We start from the raw sequence: 19,480 nt of genomic DNA, 5'->3' as shown, positions 1-19,480 counted from the left end.
TTGTCATTAGATTTTTATTTCCAATATTAATGTACAAAGTAAGATGGCAAATTTTAGTTTCAGCATAGCAATTAAGTGCATTCGAAGTCACATGTGTTTAAGTAGTTGGATTAGCGGCAACGTATGTGAGTTGTGCATATATATACATGCATGAGCACGCAAAATAAGATGAAACATCAGAATAGCTGATGATATCCAATAAATGGTCGAGAGACAACCCAAAAACTTCGTACGGGACAATTCAGAACTTCATGAAGATTAATCGTACTTACTATAACTAACGCTTAAAATGTTAACTAGATTCGCTTAAGCACGAAATTACGTATTGATAGTAAAGATATCTATTACCATATACCATGCTCCCATTAAACAAACAAGTAAACAAAAAGTTTGCATGCAAAAAGGGAGGAAACTGTCGACACTTCTTTTCCTTGTTCCAGAGAGCTATGATGAAACGCCAACAGCAAAACCAACCAATCACAATTACATCCCCTGTAGGGTGAGTCATTAACTAACTAGCTTCCTTCATATGGCAACAAATTGTTTGTTTACTACAATAAAGTAATGAATATCGTTAATGTTGCATCTTTCCTGGTATGAAATCATTTGATAGAACAATGATAAGTAAGCATATCCCCCTCCCCAGTAGACCACCGGCAAGTTGCATAATACAGTCAGCCCTAGAGTTCCATGAAGAGACAATATTGTAGTATCCATACACAGCATGCAAAACAAATCATAATAATGATTCTATTTGCACTGAACACGCGCACTATAATAATGTAAACAAAATAAAATGTACTCTTTCTAACGCTCTAGGAATAAACTTAAAAGCAATGGCTTCCAAAAATTCCTCCACTATATTGTACGTAGGTAACTTAATAATGCAAGTTATTACAGGTACTGGAGGGGGTGCATGGCTCATCTTCCCTGAAATGGAAATCAGGAAAATTAAACAACTTGATATAACATCCCAAAATTAATGTTTGTTTTTCAGAGAGTTAATTAACCCGAGGCGCGCCGCGGCGCCACGGGTTATAGTAGTCAGTCAGTCTGTCTTAGGGGGAGGTCACTACTATGCACACTACACTACCGTTCGCTACCGCGGTCAAGATTCTTGACCCCCCAATTTTCTTCTTGACCGCTTGACCAGCCTAAGATATTATGCTTGACCCCTTGACTGCAAAAAATTAAGCTCTTGACCCCTTGACCATTCAATTATCGCCGCAACAGACTGAACTATTCATGTCTATCGCAAGGGTGTACATGCTCATAAACTGGTCCAGTGGATCCACTACATGTACAGGTATTTATATTATACATGTAACAGTGATAGCTCTAGCTAGCTAGATATAGGATTATAGCTCTAGAAAAGAGATTTTCATTGACACAAATTGTACAACATGTCATTTATCTAAGACTATTCATGCACAGACCTGTCATATTAATCACTGGCCACATATGAATTGGTCAGGAGTAGTGGTCAGGAGTAGTGGTTATGGATGGAGCATGCACATGCACTAGCTAGGACCTCTTATATTACTTTTATGACTTCATGATCTTGCTCCAAGAGTATCACTATGGGAAGCTGTCTGTCTGTGCACATCGCTGAAAATTCGCCACATATGAGCATGCTCAATAAACAAGCTGTGATTCTGATGAATGAGAAACAATTGGAAATTAGAGAAGGACCTACTGCTACGAAGTATTTAATACGTGATATGTGGATGGTGGGACATGATGAGAAGCAATTGTACTTTTCTATCGATCAGGATCCTAAGAAAAAGATCTCCTATACGTTCAGGACCGAACATGAAGCCAGGTTCTTCGTAGACATAATTTTGTTTATGCAGGCTGACAATTGTCTAAATCCGGCAACTTTGTCAGAGGTTGCTACACCAGACTATACTCTCTTTCAATCCATATTGCATAGGAATGCTAAGGATCACTGACTATTAGAGTTCATTTGCTGGCACTGTGTAGCTACAGGATAGTAATTATGTGTGTGTTGTAAAATTCCTGTCTGTGGCTTGTTGTGTTGTGGGTTGTGGGTTGTGGGTTGTGGTTGTGGTTATTGAGCTAGTGTGCGCATTGGATTTTGAATTTCCCGGTTAGCTTAATGAGTTCAAAGTCCACTAAAAGAGTGCTTTGTTGTCTTGACTTTTGACCTTTTGGTGGTGTATTTACCTTGTTGACCCCTTGACCATCATTAAAATACCCCCTTGACCCTTTGACCACATCTTGACCGCGGTAGCGAACGGTAGTGTAGTGTGCATAGTAGTGACCTCCCCCTGTGTCTGTCTGTCTGTGTATTCTGAGTCTACTCACCTGGAGGCTGGATGCGATAGCACTGTGTTTGTGCTATGGATAGCCTCAACACAACAAGGTAGTAAAGCTTCGTTGTCGAATAAAAGCGAGCAAAAGCTAAAAATCTTGAACTTACACGCTTACACGTTGTTGGCAGCTAGCTAACTACACACGGCCTTTATTCGAGGCACCCTACCTATTCTACAGCTTTTTATTTTTTGCATGCACAATGATAGAAGGTTCAAAGTAAGTGAGTAAGTGAAAACCTATTTACAGCTGAAGTGATCCCGTACCAAGAACAATGGAAAAGGGTCGCTAAAATAGAAAGCTATAATTGTGTCTGACTTGCTGTCTCTGTAGCAGACTGCTACACTACAGGAGCCATACTTCTCTGAGACTCCAAACTTCTTTGCTGTGATCCACAGTGCATATGTACCACTAAAATCAGCATCTGTACCACTAAAATCAGCATCTGTTTTATTGCTCCTGGGTTGCTGTGCATGCTAGACGTACAGCTCAGTCATACATCACTACATGTAGACTACATGCACTGCATTTATATATGGTTTCTTAATCATGTCACTAGCTGGCCGAGAGTTTGCACTTTAGTGCTCTAGTTAAGTATGTGTATCGAAAGTATTAATTATCTAATACACACGTCAGTTCATATCTTAATTCCATGGGTCCCAGTGCACAGCTAGATGACCATCCATGGAGAATACTTTTGACTCGTGAATCCCTATTACTAGTATAGTAGGGGACACTTTTGAGCTCTTGTGAAATACTACACATGTGTGTTCATCTCAAGGGAAATTCCCCTTTAGACACAAGCCAGGCACCTCAAGGGATTCACATTACATGCATCTACATCATATGAAAGTACGTTGGGGTTTTCCCCTAGTACAAAAAGTGGCAATCAATTAAACAAACACATATTCACGATCGAATGGGTCACATGATGGAACCCTGAAGGGGAAAGTTGTAACAGAGCAATGAAGGCACGCCAACTAAGCAGGTGCCAAAACAAAACAGCAATTGATCTACCGGAAACAGGTGGTGTACGTGATACTGAGCTATAGGATATGGGATTTCCAATTACGCTAAGGGAGTAAATTTTTATACTCAGTGAAATAGCATGCACCTTGTGGTGTGTGTGTGTGTGTGTGTGTGTGCAACCTGAATCATGCCCTAGGCATTCATTTGTATGGTTGTACAAAACCACCAAAATCAGCTGATGGTAGTTTAAGTGATTAAGCTGTTTGCAAACAGAATCCTTGATATTAAATGTGAAGCCTCTAAGTTCTCAATATCAGCTTTCTCTAAGCTATAGTCCATGTGAGGACAGAATCAAGTATAGTTTCCTCTTCAAACAGCACGCAAGGTAAAGTCGTTTTCCCCTCATGCACATGACCATAATATACTTCCTCGTTCACAATCCTCCCTGTCCCATCCGTCTCCATCATTGCATAACAGTTTATGTATACATTGTACGTAGAGCTTCATTGTTTAGGTCCTCGAGTCGTGCAATTACAAGTATTTGCATCCTTAGCTGCATGGTATAGATTGAGCAGTTAATTGCTAGTAAGTGCCTCATCTACAACCTGTATTCTCTTGGTGCCCCCCTACCAAATTATCCCAATATTGGCTAAAAAATGATTGAAAAAACGTTGGTGTAAATAGCCTTAATTAAAAGTGGTAATGGACACAACTAACTATAATGAGTGTACAATAAACGTAAAGCATTGAGCTATATCTGATCTCAAACTTCTACCCACAGTGCATCACAGTGCGTAACTTGATATCATACGACATGATCTCCCTTCAAGGAATAGTCACCATGTGAGGATGCATCCACACAAGTGCAGCTGGGGGAACGGCAGGAATGTAGTAGGAAAACATTGTTGATGATGAGTGCTGCAATCCACATATCTTCCACTACGTAATGTAAATATCGCAGGGGGTTTTTCATGCTATGCATGCAGTCATACTCCAATTAGCCCAGATAAAATATTGTATAAAGGTTCAACATTGCCCACTCAATTAATTGTCCTGGCTGTGTTCTCTACGAAACATAAACACCCTCAATACATACTGGGCTTTACATAAAAAATAACAACGAAGCAAAACACGTAAACGTACAATTATAGTTATACGGCGTCTTAATGATAGACCATGACATTCTGCTTATTTTTTGGCTGCTTCCTAATGGTGGACATATATGGCTTCTGATATTGCCTAATTAACACAGGAAACGTAATTACCCCTTACACCAGACTCGATATAATTATGCTAATCATTAAACGTATCTATACATTGGCTATCATGCAGTGAGCTCAGATCGTAATGAGAATTGTTGCCTGACCACCAATTATAGCACTGGAGCAATGTAATGCGGATTGCCCTCAGGGCCTGCGGACCTGACGTCACTCCAATGGCATTATTTGATACATTGCACTCGTGCATTTCAATATCCAATTCTAATGCACAAGACAATGACACATTTTCCACTTGTATAGCTTAGCTTAGCGACCAAAGCAGGAAATACGTATTGACAAGCAAAATGTACTCAAGGGGGATCTCATGCAGAAACGAACTTAATTATCATACTGTAGGAAGTAGGGAGCAAAGAGGAGATGCTAAGACTGCATGGAAGTCGTAATTGAAAAGCAGTACGTTATTGGAACAAGGAGACTAAATACTAAAACGGGAAAACTTAGAAAGGGTTAAGTGGAGAAAGGGTTGGTGGAAGTTAGTAAGGAAGACAATTGAAAGACGAGCATCAATTATTTAACATGTGGGCTCTGATCACGTATGACCTAACAATTTCCCAGGCAACTATCAGCTATTCGAACAAGGAGGATATACTATTGAACCGTGACAAATGGTACATAAGGAAAAGCCTTGGTAACAATCGTTTCTTGGAAAAGAGTCAATAGTAATTGAAATTGAAGGACATTGAAGCATGCACATGCATATATACACACACAAACCATTATCAAACTAAAAATGACATAGTCTATATACTATACAATAAATCCCCAACAGGTTGCTATTTAGGTCCGGAGGAATATGAAAGTGTGCGACTACATGCAGTCATTCATGTAGCCACAGGATACACTGCACCACACATTTACACGCACATTTAGGGCCTACAGTTAATATATCGATCGCAGTGGCCTAATAGGGTTAGGGTTAGCGTATAGTGTTAGAGTTGGAACTGGAGGAACTCCCTCCCAAAGTACGACCTTACAGATAGATGTATACGATAACGTCTGACTAGATTACGATGAACGTATATGACTACAAGGACGCCAACGATGCATAAATAGAGTGCATGCACCACATACAATTCATAATACCAGGAGCACATGAGGAGATGGAGCGTCTTACTATGCATAGTATACTATGCGGACTCACTATCGTCTATGCCACACACTCCTTGTTTATAATATGCTAAGTGCTCTGTAGATGTCTGGTTGATAACGCGCTTGGATCTAATAATCGTAAACAATGAAAAATGTCAGCAGCACTTAGCGGTTTTACATATATGGCATGATTTGTACATAGCTAGACGATACAGAATCCGCATAATAAGACGCTCATCCCCTCATATGCTCCTACGCATCGTCAAGTATGGCTATAGGATTAACAAAAATCATTGTAGGACGACATCACCACAAACGATTAAAGTGAAACGTTGCTTAAGAGCAAAGCTACGGTGCCTTAGTTATTGTAACCTCTCTAGACTTGTTTCCACATCCAAATTTGGTGACCAAGTACCATAGAAATACTTCAACGGTATATCACTCACGTATATCCAAATTGTTGACATAATTATTTAACAACATGATTTCAAACAGTTCATGTTCTGTGTTCATGCATGTATAAGAACTACTCGGAAGAAACAAAAATGGCATAGCACCATCAAAGCTGTTAATATTAATGACCTTCACACCTCATTTAATATGAATGCAGCCTATAGTTAAAAATAGACTGCATCTATCTCTCAAAGATTTCAGGGAGGTAGACTTTAAAACTAAGTGAAATTTCACACGAACACTAGAGATTTCCCAACAACAGACGTTATTGTTTATTGAGAAGCTGACGTGGAGTAGGAAACAAGAATGTATACACAAAGTAAAGCTACACGCACACACGTACGGAGACACCTGTCATATCAGCATAAGTGCCAACTTCCCCAGCCAAATTTCGGGGACAACACGGGGGCGTTAGCCTCGAGTGGCTGGCCGCTATAGGAGGCAAATTTTGAGGAATTCACAATAATTTAAGCACATAATCAACAATTCATATTTTCCATACTTTCCTAACAGAAGATATAATTGTTGCTCAGCTCTCAATGATTGTGGCTTCACTATAGTCTCACTGCACATGCTCAAATAATAATGATGTAATTCTTAATTGTGCAGGCAAATGAGCCCCGCCACTTATTAGAGCTCTGTATCTGGTAAGGAGCTAAGTTATGTTTTTGTTCATTGTTTTCAATGGTTCCAAGTCCAAGCTTTTCCAGGCATGATAAACTTTATTGGAGCTTAGTAGCCCAGCTCAGAGAAGCAACCTTGAAAATCCGGGATATCTGAGGTTAATGGCAGTTTCCTTTGGGGACAAGGGACTGGGTGCTAAATCTGGGACACCCTATGCATAGGAGGTGAGTCTGGTCTGACTATGCAGCAAAGTTGGAGACTCTTCAACTGCCATGGTTGTTTGAAGAGGACTCTCTGTAAGAGGAGCTTGGGCTGATGTTTTCATGTGCTCCTGTATGTCTATAACTGTCCAATTATGACCTCCTATATAGTTATTATCATCGGCAACCTAATCCATAAACAATTGCGAAACATCCAAGAAACCCAAGAAGAACCGCATTTCATTTCCACTAGTACCTCTACTGGAAAGGTTTCTCTAGATCTGTATAAATACGAGTTTCTTTATCATGGAAGAGCATGAAAACTTTACAATCTTGTAAACTACTTGTGACGAAGTGAAAAAACAGAAATTTCTTTAAAAAATTCAACACCCCCAATCTCATCATGAATGCCAACCTTATCCTATGCTTTGCTGTTGTGCTGTCTGCATTATGTGGAGCCATTGCAGCACCACTACCAAACACAGAAAGTGCAGGAGAGCTGATCACAAACACAACGGAAAGCATAGCTGAAAGCTACAACACTACGAGCCCCACCAATTCAACACCCACACAAGAACCTGCTGCTATCGCTGAATCTCAGCTCTCAGCCTCAGGGTTTAACTGCAGTGCACCTGGCGAAGGTCCCGAGTTTGCAGTGGCTGCTGGCTATCTGCTTAAAGGATTATTTCTGCTCGATGATTACAGTAAAATTGTGCAAAGAAGCTACAGAAATTTCGTAAGTGGCTAATAATAATTAGTCTATTGTTCCAGTATAAAAAGAGTAAACATTTAAATTTATTAACTACAACCAAAATAATGTAGAGCTAGTTAATTAACCTTCATCTTCCTTGTTGCAGATTGATCTAGAGCACCAGTGCAGCACACCAGAGATCACAAAAGCATACGGCATTGATAGCAGCAACAACAACATTTGGAATTCGATGGCTGCGCTCCAGGGATATACTGATCTGGCCAGACTGGCTTCACAATCACCCAATCAGCTTCAAGACGAGCCACGAGATCAAATGCAAGGAGTTGACGATCTCATCACAGCTGTGCTTAGCGATTACAAAACAGTGGTGAGAAATTAGACCCTCATAGAAAGTGCATTTAATCCTAAACAATAATTATACAGCTTTCTTTAATGTACTAAGTGAAGAAAAGAGATAACATGATTATATAATTGCTTGTTCCCATCCACAGTTGGCCCAACAGCATTGTGAATGTAACTCCTCCGCCCCCTGTAACCGTGTGGTCCTAACCCCCTCTATCATACTACGCCCCGAGTGCAAACATTACCCCTACGTTGCACTAAACCTCTATACAGATGTCCTCAACGCCGCTAGCTTAACTGAAGGATTAAACCTCCCAACAACGAACATGATCACTACAAGCCAGTGGGTTAACACTCGTTTAGGCATCGATTCCCCCGCTTACACTTACTTTCAGTAGTAAAGAGGAACAGAAAAAGACCCTCGCCATTCTATATTAGATAAAGTTGAAATTTAGACGAATTAAACAGACAGGTAAATTCAAAAATGGAATCTGAGTAACAAATTTAGAAATTTAGATTAAAATGATCAAGGCATCGAAATCACTTGACTATATTAGTCTGAATGAACTACAAGAGTACAATGATGTATGTTGTCGTTGTATAGATTTTTCTGTACTATTCGTTGTGTTCTGTGAACATAATTATTATAATAGACTACTTGGTTATATTTATTTATTTATTTTTATGTACATGTACTTCACTGCTTTATTTATGAAAATGTTGATTTTATAAACAAACAATGTTTCTATGACATTTACGAGTAAAATTACTGCAATAACACGTATACACAGTACAATTATTGTCTCTTGAACAAAGTACATCAGGCAAAGTGAATAGAGTTTTTGTTAAAAATCTCCAACAAGCTGAATCAACTGTTAACTACTGCATTACACCAGATTTACAATAATACCCTATACATTAAGAAAGAGTCCACATCCAAGCACCTTGGTCTCAGTTCTATTTTCTCACTCTCTCCAAGAATCTTGAGCACGTGAGATTTTGATGTTAAAGTCTTCGGGGACCATCTAGAGAGAGCAAGAGAGAGAGAGGGAGAGAGAGAGAGAGAGCATGCACAATCACATACATATACTTAACCACAATAATGGAAGTAACCACTTAATATTGTCCATACAGAAACCGAACAAATTCAGCTAGCACATGTGTACTAAGAATTTCTATTTCCTGGCCCAGAAATTACTACAGCTATGTTATTGTCAGCTCAGACACCAACTACATAAACAGTTGATTTAAAACTAGACCTCAGTGGCGAATCCAGGAAAAATGAAAGGGGGGGTCCAAACTAACGAGCGCGCAGCGCGAATTTTTTAAGGATTACGCCCACTTTCGGTCACACGTGACTAGGGAAAATCCCATACTCAGCCAGGGGAAGTCCCATAATAGACTTGCGTAGAGCTAGCTAGCCGCTACGATCGAACAGTCAACTAGCTAGCCTAGGCTAACCTGAACACTCCTTTGGCAGTTGATACATAAAAACAACAGGTACAATCATTGAATCAAATTACAATAGCTATAAAAACTGATAAATAGCTAGCTGGAGTCATTAAGGCCACAATAAGAGGTAGTTCTGTTTCTGGTCCATCCGCCGCTCAATATTTCACTGGGCTGTTTTTTCAGCAACACACCTAATGCGCATGCGCAAACCACACCCACTCACTTTAGATTGAGTGGGTGTTGCAATAATTACATGTACAGCACCTACAACACTTCAATATTCAGTAAGCTAGTGCTTGTATCTTGTATTAATGTATATACTATCTTGTATTTTGCAATGAAAGATGTTATTATGCTAACACAATAATTATGTGGTCTCATTTTGCTTTTTTGCTTTGATACAGAGCGAGCATGTACAATGGCTCAAGCTAGTGCAATGACATAATTATATAGGTGTTTGATATAGAGACAATTCTTAGTTCAATGTTCTGGTTGCCAAAGCCTAAAATACCTCTTCCTGTATGTTATTTAGATGTTATTATTGTGTTGTAAACCGTTTTTAAAGACAAACTGTGAAAAATAAAAAAGTGATGACACTGCAAATATGTGTGGCTCAGTTGCTGTTGTCCCTCCTGGCCTCACCTATTCAGGGAAGCAACCTGATCAGAAACAGAACTACCTCTTGTTGTGGCCTAAGCCTTCTAAAGTTAACTTCAAAAGGGGGGGTCAAGGGACCCCATGGACCCCCCGGCCCTCTGGATCCGCCACTGGACCTAATGCATTTTCACTCACAAAAACACACTACTCGCCCATTCCCTGGAATGAAAAACATACTGTAAGGTGCAAGGTAAGATTCTGTGGGCTAAAAGGAGACAGTATTTACAATATTGAAACATAAGTACACCATTGATTGTAGTAAAATAATACTGACTGTCATTCTGATCAAGTATATAATCACAAACGTGAGAAGGTTTTATTCCTAAAATAACACGTACCTTATACTGATATACCTGTTGAGTACACGTTCGTGTCTAGTGTCTACTGTACTTGTCGATAGTAACAGAATGGTATGTGCATTGTGACATGCATGATCAAGTGCAAAACCTATACTCGGAATGGTCACTTTACGCTCCATTCTATAATAACATTTTAACACACAGGTACGTAAACAATTATAATACTTCAGATTGCTCAATTAAACTAGCCGGATGGATAGATTCAATTACATTTATTACAAACATTAAGTATGGGATACTGTTACTTCATCAAAACATGTATACATTCATGAGTCTAAATAGAAACAAAAAGCATGCACAAAGAACCACGTAAACAAATCACATAATCAGTACAGGTACTGGAGGGGGTGGCTCATCTTTCGAAATGACAATCAGGAAAATTAAACAACTTTATTGATAACATCCCTATGTAATGTTTGTTTTTTCAGAGAGTTAATTAAGTATGTGTATCGAAAGTATTAATTATCAATAACTAATACACTGTACACACGTCAGTTCATATCTTAATTCCATGGGTTCCGGTGCACAGTTAGATGATCATGCATACTTTTTAGTCGTGAATCCCTATTACTAGTCTAGTAGGGGGCACTCTGAGCTCTTGTGAAACACTACACATGTGCATGTGTTCATCTCAAGGGAAATCTCCGATCCCCTTCAAGAGAAATATAACAGCGAGCAAGGTAAAGTCGTTTTCCCCTCATGGACATGACCATAATTATACTTCCTCGTTAACAATCCTCCCCTATCCCATCCGTCTCCGTCATTGCATAACAGTTTGTTATACATTGTACTTATATAGAGCTTCATTGTTTAGGTCCTCGTGCAGTTACACGTATTTGCATGCTTAGCTGTATGGTAGAGTTATGTATCATTGAGCAGTTAATTGCTAGTGAATGCCTCAACTACAACCTGTATTCTCTTGGTGCCCCATGCACCAAAGTATCCTAATAATATTGGCTAAAATGCTTGAAAAAACGTTGGTGTAAAATACCATAAAGTGTTATAATACAACTAAGTACACGAGTGTACAATAAACGTAAAGCATTGAGCTATGTCTGATCTCAAACTTCCATCCACAGTGCATCACAGTGCGTAACTTGATATCATACGACATGATTCCCCCTCAAGGAATAGTCAACGTGTGAGGATGCATCCACACAAGTGCAGCTGGGGGAACGACAGGAATGTAGTAGGAAAACGTTGTTGATGATGAGTGTTGCAATCCACATACCTTCCACTACGAAGTGTAAATATCACAGTTAGAGGTTTTAATGCAGTCATACAATTGTTATCAAATAGCCTGTGTGAAGGTTCAACATTGCTCACTCAATTAATCGTATTGGCTCTGTTCTCTACGAAACATAAACACCCTCAATACGTACAGGGCTTTACAATCACGCAGCAAAACATGTAAAAATGCATGTACAATAAGTTGTACAACTGTGCATTGCAATATCTAATTCTAATCAAGACACTGACACATTTGCTACTTGTACAGCTTAGCGACCAAAGCAGGAAATAACGACAAGCAATGTACTCAAGGGGGGATCTCATGCAGAAATGAAACTTTATTTATCATACTGTAGGAAGTAGGGAGCAAAGAGGATATGCTAAGATTGTGGGAGCCGTAATTGAAAAGCAGTACGTTATTATAATAATTGGAACAAGGAGATTAAATACTGAAACGGGAAAACTTAGAAAGGGTTAAGTGAAGAAAGGGTTGGTGAAAGTTAGTAAGGAAAACAATTGAAAGTTGAAAGACGAGCATTTGGGAAAAATAAGTATTTAAAATGTACACGTGGGGCTCTGATCACGCATGATCTAACAATTCCCAGGCAACTTTGAACAAGGAGGATACTATTGACCGTGACAAAAGGTACGTAAGGAAAGGCCTTGGTATTATCAAACATAGTCTATACTATACATACAGAAAATGAATCCCAATCTGTTTCAAATAGGTTGCTGTTTAGGAGGAATATGAAAGTGTGTGGCTACATGCAGTCATACATGATAAGGTTGGCATTCATGATTGGATTGGGGTCGAGTGGCTGGCCGCTAAAGGAGGCACATTTTGGGAAATTCACAATAATTTAATCACATGATTCTGATCAACAATTCATTTTCCTAAGAGAAGATATGCTCTGCTCTCAATGATGTGGAGGGCTTCACTAGCTAGCTCACTGCGCATGCTCAAATAATAATGATGTCATTATTAATTGTAGGCAAATGAGCCCGCCCACTTATTAGACAGATCGTGTATCGCTTCTGTAAACCTGTTTTTGTGGCGATTCTAGCATAGATACTAGCTCATAGAAGAATCGCATTTCATTTCCAGGTTCTAGCAGCTCTACTGGAAAGGTTTCTCTAGATCTGTATAAATAAGAGTTTCTTTGTCATGGAAGAGCATGAAAACTTTACAATCTTGCAAATTACTTGTGAAGAAGTGAAAAAACAGAAAGTTCTTCAACAACCCCAATCCAATCATGAATGCCAACCTTATCATATGCTTTGCTTTTGTGCTGTCTGCATTATGTGGAGCCATTGCAGCACCGCTACCAAACACAGAAAGTGCAGGAGAGCTGATCACAAACACAACTGAAAGCATAGCTGAAAGCTACAACACTACGAGCCCCACCAATTCAACGCCCACACAAGAACCTGCTGCTATCGCTCAATCTCAGCTCTCAGCCTCAGGGTTCAACTGCAGTGCACCTGGCGAAGGTCCCGAGTTTGCAGTGGCTGCTGGCTATCTGCTTGAAGGATTATTTCTGCTCGATGATTACAGCAAAATTGTGCAAAGAAGCTACAGAAATTTCGTAAGTGGCTATAGTAAGTCTAGGTTAAAATAAACATTAAACAACCACATGTAGAGCTAGTTAATTAACCTTCATCTTCCTTGTTACAGATTGATCCAGAACACCAGTGCAGCACACCAGAGATCACAGATAGCAACAGCAACAACATTTGGAATTCGATGGCCGCGCTCCAAGGATATGCTGATCTGGCCAGACTGGCTTCGCAATCAGCCAATCAGCTTCAAGACGAGCCACGAGATCAAATGCAAGGAGTTGATGATCTCATCTCAGCTGTGCTTAGCGATTACAAAACAGTGGTGAAAAATAATACCCTAAAAAATACTCATAGAAAGTGCATTAATCCTAAACAATAATTATACAGCTTTCTTTACTATACTAAGTAAAGAAAAGAAACTAACATGATTATAAAATTGCTTGTTCCCATCCACAGTTGGCCCAGCAGCATTGTGAATGTAACTCCTCCGCCCCCTGTAACCGTGTGGTCCTAACCCCCTCTATCATACTACGCCCCGGGTGCAAACATTACCCCTACGTTGCACGAAACCTCTATACAGATGTCCTCAACACCGCTAGCTTAACAGAAGAATTGAACCTCCCAACAACAAACATGATCACTACAATCCAGTGGGTTAACACTCGCCTAGGCATCGATTCCCCCGCTTACACTTACTTTCAGTAGTACAAGAGGAACAAAAAAAGACCCTCGCCATTCTATATTAGATAAAGTTGAAATTTAGACGAATTAAACACACAGGTAAATTCCATTTTTGAATAGTAACAAATTTAGTGAGATTAAAAAATTTAGGTTTTAAAATGATCAAGCCATCGAAATCACTTGACTATATTAGTCTGAATGAACGACAAGAGTATAATGATGTATATTGTCGTTGTATAGATTTTCTGTACTATTTGTTGTGTTCTGTGAACATAATTAGACTACTTGGTTATATTTTTTTATGTACTTGTACTTCACCGCTTTATTTATGAAAATGTTGACTTTATAAACAAACAATATGTTTCTATGACATTTACGAGTAAACTTACTGCAATAACACGTACACAGTTCTCTTGAACAAAGTACATCAGGCAAAGTGAAAAGAGTTTTTGTTAAAAATCTCCAACAAACTGAATCGGCTGTTAACTACTGCATTACACCAGATTTACAATAATACCCTATACCTGAAAGAGTCCACATCCAAGCACCTTGGTCTCAGTTATATTTTCTCACTCTCTCCAAGAATCTTGAGCACGTAAGATTTTGATGTTAAATTTTAAAATAAAAGAATTTCTATTTCCTGGCCCAGAAATTACTACAGAAATTACTACAGCTATGTTATTGTCAGCTCAGACACCAACTACATAAACTACATAAACAACTACATAAACAGTTGATTTAAAACTAGACCTAATGCATTTTCACTCACAAAAACACACTACTCGCCCATTCCCTGGAATGAAAAACATACTGTAAGGGGTAAGGTGGATTCTGTAGTTTTTCTAAAGTAGCTCTTTTTAGTCCTGCAAAAAAGGGCTAAAAGGAGACAGTATTTACAATATTGAAACACAAGTACACCATTGATTGTAGTAAAATAATACTGACTGTCATTCTGATCAAGTATATAGTCACAAACGTGAGAAGGTTTTATTCCTACAAATAACACGTACCTTATACTGTGAAATGCAAATATATTTGTTGAGTACACGTTCGTGTCTAGTGTCTATACTGTACTTGTCAATAGTAACAAAATGGTATGTGCGTTGTGACATGCATGATCAAGTGCAAAACCTATACTCGGAATGGTCATTTTACGGTACATTCTATAATAACATTTTAACACACAGGTATTATACGTAAACAATTATAATACTTCAGATTGCTCAATTAAACTAGCCGGATGGATAGATATTCAATTACATTTATTACAAACATTAAGTATGGATACTGTTACTTCATCAAAACATGTATACATTCATGAGTTTAAAAATAGAAACAAAAAGCATGCACAAAGAACCACGTAAACAAATCACATAATCAGTACAGGTACTGAAGGGGTGGCTCATCTTTCGAAATGACAATCAGGAAAATTATTGATAACATCCCTATGTAATGTTTGTTTTTTCAGAGAGTTAATTAAGTATGTGTATCGAAAGTATTAACTAATACACTGTATACACACGTCAGTTCATATCTTAATTCCATGGGTTCCGGTGCACAGTTAGATGATCATGCGGCATACTTTTGAGTCGTGAATCCCTATTACTAGTCTAGTAGGGGGCATGTTTAAGTAGTTGGATTAGTTTAAATAGGAAGAAGCCATTTGATGTCAACAAAATAACATCATCACACTCCATACGTTGTTGAGGTGACCACGGAAAATGACCATGCATGCAACCATAATTTTATACTGCAATGGAGTTGGGAATGAAATCTTAAGCAACGTATGTGAGTTGTGCGCGCATACATGCATGAGCACGCAAAATAAAGATGAAACATTAAAATAGCTTATGTACATAGTTGTAAGATTCATCTTTTTTTTTTTACCAATTCATACAGACAATTCAGAACTTTATGAATTAAATATACTTACTATATAGGCAAAATAACAATTGACTCATTAAATGTTAACTAGATTCACTCAAGCATGTAATTACGTATTGATAGCAAAGATACCTATTACCATACCATGCATTTAACAAACAAGTAAACAAAAAGTTTGCATCAAAAAGGGAGGAAACTGTCGATACTTCTTTTCCTTGTTCCAGAAAGCTGTGATGAAACGCCAACAGCAAAAACAACCAATCACAATCACATCCCCTGTAGGGTGAGTCATTAACTAATTAACTTCCTTCATACGGCACAAATTGTTTATTTACTCTATATACAATAAAGTATTGAATATCGTTAATGTTGCATCTTTCCTGGTATGAAATTATTTGATGTAGAACAATGATAAGTAAGCATATCCCCCTCCCCCCAGTAGACCACCGGCATGCAAGTTGCATAATACAGTCAGCCCTATAGAGGTCCATAAAGAGACAATATTGTATAGTATCCATATACAGCATGCAAAACAAGTCATAATAATGATTCTATTTGCACTGAACACGCGCACTATAATAATGTAAACAAAAGGTACTTATTAAATGTATTCTTAGAAGCGCTCTAGGAATAAACTTAAAAGCAATGGCTTCCAAATAATTAATGGGAATTCCTCCAATTAGACAACTAAGCCGGATCGATATGTAGGTAACTTAATAATCCGAGTTAGTACAGGTACTGGAGGGGGTGGCTCATCTTCCCTTAAATGGCAACCAGGAAAATTGAACAACTTGATATAACATCCCTATTTAATGTTTGTTTTTACAGAGAGTTAATTAAGCATGTGTATCGAAAGGATTAATTATCAACACACGTCATTAATTCCATGGGTTCCGGTGCACAGCTAAATGACCATCCATGGAGCATACTTTTGAGTCGTGAATCCCTATTACTAGTCTAGAGTAGGGGGCACTTTGAGGTTTTGTGAAACACTACACATGTCTGTTCATCTCAAGGGACCGGAAATTCTCCTTTAGAAACACAAGCCAGGCAGCTCAGGGGATTCACATTACATGCATGTACGTACACAATATGAAAGTTGGGGTTTTTCCCTAGTACAAAAGTGGCAATCAATTAAATGAACACATATTCACGGTCGAATAGGTCACATGATGGATCAAGGTGAAAGTTGTAACATGAGCAATGAAGCATGCCTACTAAACAGATGCCAAAACAGCAATTGATCTACTATTTCGGGGTCCGGAACAGGTGGTGTACGTGATACTATGAGCTAGGATATGGGATTTCCAATTTACGCTAATTACTTTCAGGGAGTAAATTTATTCAGCGAAATAGCATGCACCTTGTGGTGTGTGTGTGCACCTGAATCATGCCCTTCATTTGTATGGTTGTACAAAATCAGCTGATGGGTGCATGGTGGTTTAAGTGATTAAGCTGTATACAAACAGAATCCTTGATATTAAATTTTAAGCCTCTAAGTTCTTCTCAATATCATGCGGTTCTCTAAGCCATAGTCCCCATATCAAAGGATAAATGTATAATTTCACCTTCAAGAGAAATAAAATAGTGAACAAGGTAAAGTCGCTTTCCCCTCATGCACATGACCATAATAAATACTTCCTCGTTAACAATCCTCCCTATATCCTATCCGTCTCCATCATCGCATAACAGTTTGTTTGTACATTGTATGTATAGAGCTTCGTCCTCGTGCAATTGCATCCTTTAGCTGCATGCATGGTAGAGTTACAGTGGAACCACCTCCGAATAATTAAAGGCCAGTTGCTATATAATGGCCAGGCACCCAGTCCCAAATGAACTGTTTGTGTACAAAACAACCTCTACAAATCTGTATAAAGGCCAAAACATTGTTCCCCAAAGTTGTCTGTTATAGAGGGGTTCCACTGTATATAATTGAGCAATTAATAATAATAAAAAAATTTGAGTGAGTGCTGCCTCAACTACAACCTGTACATGTATTCTCTTGGTGCCCCACCAAAGTAACTATATATCCTAACATTGGCTTAAAATTGCTTGAAAAACATTGGTGTAAAATAGCCTTGATTAAAAGTGTTAGGATATAACGAGGTACAATAAGCGTAAAACATTGAGCTATATCTGATCTCAAATTTCCACCCACAGTGCATCACAGTGCGTAACTTGATATCATACGACATGATCCCCCCTCAAGGAATAGTCACCATGCGAGGACGCATCCACACAAGTGCAACTGGGGGAACGACAAGAATGTAGTAGGAAAACATTGTTGATGATGAGTGCTGCAATCCACATACCTTCCACTATACGTAATGTAAATATCGCAGTTAGGGCTTTTCATGCAGTCATACAATTATTATCGAACAGATTGAAGGTTCAACATTGCACTCAAATAAATTGTCCTGGCTGTGTTCTCTACAAACATAAACACCCTCAATACGTACGGGGCTTTACATAAAAAAAATAATCACGCAGCAAAACATGTAAATGTATGTACAATAAGTTATGGCGTCTTAATGATAGACCACAACATTCTGCTCATTTTTTGGCTGCTTCCTAATGGTGGACGTATATGGCTTCTGATATTGACACTTCATTATAATACCTAGATCTACGTAGCTACTTCACAGAAGCGTAATTTATCAAACACCATTTACACCAGACTCGATATGACACAATGCTTATAACTTGTCTATTGGCTATCATTGAGCTCAGATCGTAATGAAAATTGTTGCCTGACCACCAAATACTATAGCACTGGAGCAATGTAATGCAGATTGCCCTCAGGGCCTGCGGACCTCACGTCACTCCAATGGCATTATTTGATACATTGCTCTCGTGCATTGCAAAATCTAATTCTAATGCACAAGACACTGACACATTTGCCACTTGTATAGCTTAGCTTAGCGACCAAAGCAGGAAATATTGACAAGCAATGTACTCAAGGGGGATCTCATGCAGAAATGATACTGTAGGAAGTAAGGAGCAAAGAGGACTGCATGGAAGCCGTAATTGAAAATTAAGGAGTACAACATGTGGGCTCTGATCATGTATGACCTAACAATTTCCCAGGCAACTATCAGCTGTTTGAACAAGGAGGATGTACTATTGAACCGTGACAAATGGTACATAAGGAAAATCCTTGGTAACAACCGTTTCTTGGAAAAGAGTCAATAATAATTGAAATTGAAGGCCGTTGAAGCATAATGCATATACACACACAAACCATTATCAAACTAAAAATGACCTAGTCTATATACTATACATACAGAAAATAAATCCCAAACAAGTTGCAGTTTAGGTCCGGAGGAATATGAAAGTGTGTGACTACATGCAGTCATACATGTAGCCACAGGATACACTAGGGACTACACATGCAGTTAGTATATCACAGTGGCCTAATAGGGTTAGGGTTAGCGTATAGTGTTAGAGTTGGAACTGGAGGAACTCCCAAAGTACGACCTTACATATAGTGAGCAAAAGCTTAGGGAGGAAAAACACCAACCGTTGTCGGCTAAGGTCTGGAACTCTGGCATAACATCAGTGGATAGTTGAGCTAACATAATTATGCATGGATTAAAATCGTTTGCATAAGTACACACGCTGTTTCATACTCCAGTGTGTTTTTGGGTGCCTTTT

The 19,480-nt window shown here is 38.7% G+C and overlaps 1 protein-coding gene across 3 annotated transcripts; it reads left to right on the top strand.

The window, feature by feature from the left end:
* The first annotated feature begins 10,154 nt into the window (after positions 1 to 10,154).
* LOC135334592 (uncharacterized) lies at positions 10,155 to 14,277 on the top strand. Of its 3 annotated transcripts, none has more exons than XR_010394331.1 (5): positions 10,155 to 11,151; positions 11,551 to 12,347; positions 13,019 to 13,287; positions 13,377 to 13,583; positions 13,718 to 14,277. XR_010394331.1 is itself a non-coding variant. In XM_064529836.1 (5 exons), exons 3-5 carry the CDS (start codon positions 12,955 to 12,957, stop codon positions 13,964 to 13,966), a joined length of 789 nt encoding a protein of 262 aa, XP_064385906.1. In that variant the 5' UTR covers positions 10,155 to 10,302; positions 11,046 to 11,151; positions 11,551 to 12,954; the 3' UTR covers positions 13,967 to 14,277. The 3 variants fall into 3 exon arrangements, 2 of the variants coding, with proteins under 2 accessions (XP_064385906.1, XP_064385907.1); XM_064529836.1 differs by having other exon boundaries at positions 10,155 to 10,302; positions 11,046 to 11,151; positions 11,551 to 13,287; XM_064529837.1 differs by having other exon boundaries at positions 11,551 to 12,112; positions 12,307 to 13,287.
* Positions 14,278 to 19,480: the final 5,203 nt, after the last annotated feature.

Source organism: Halichondria panicea, chromosome 4, assembly GCF_963675165.1.
Source record: "Halichondria panicea chromosome 4, odHalPani1.1, whole genome shotgun sequence".
Taxonomy (NCBI): domain Eukaryota; kingdom Metazoa; phylum Porifera; class Demospongiae; order Suberitida; family Halichondriidae; genus Halichondria; species Halichondria panicea.
This window is presented reverse-complemented; position numbering and strand designations above follow the sequence as displayed.

Coding starts and splice junctions, on each gene's coding strand:
- LOC135334592 (XM_064529836.1), top strand. CDS start 12,955: ATGAATGCCAACCTTATCATATGCTTTGCTTTTGTGCTGTCTGCATTA. Junction 13,288..13,376: donor AAAGAAGCTACAGAAATTTC/GTAAGTGGCTAT, acceptor TCCTTGTTACAG/ATTGATCCAGAACACCAGTG. Junction 13,584..13,717: donor TTAGCGATTACAAAACAGTG/GTGAAAAATAAT, acceptor TCCCATCCACAG/TTGGCCCAGCAGCATTGTGA.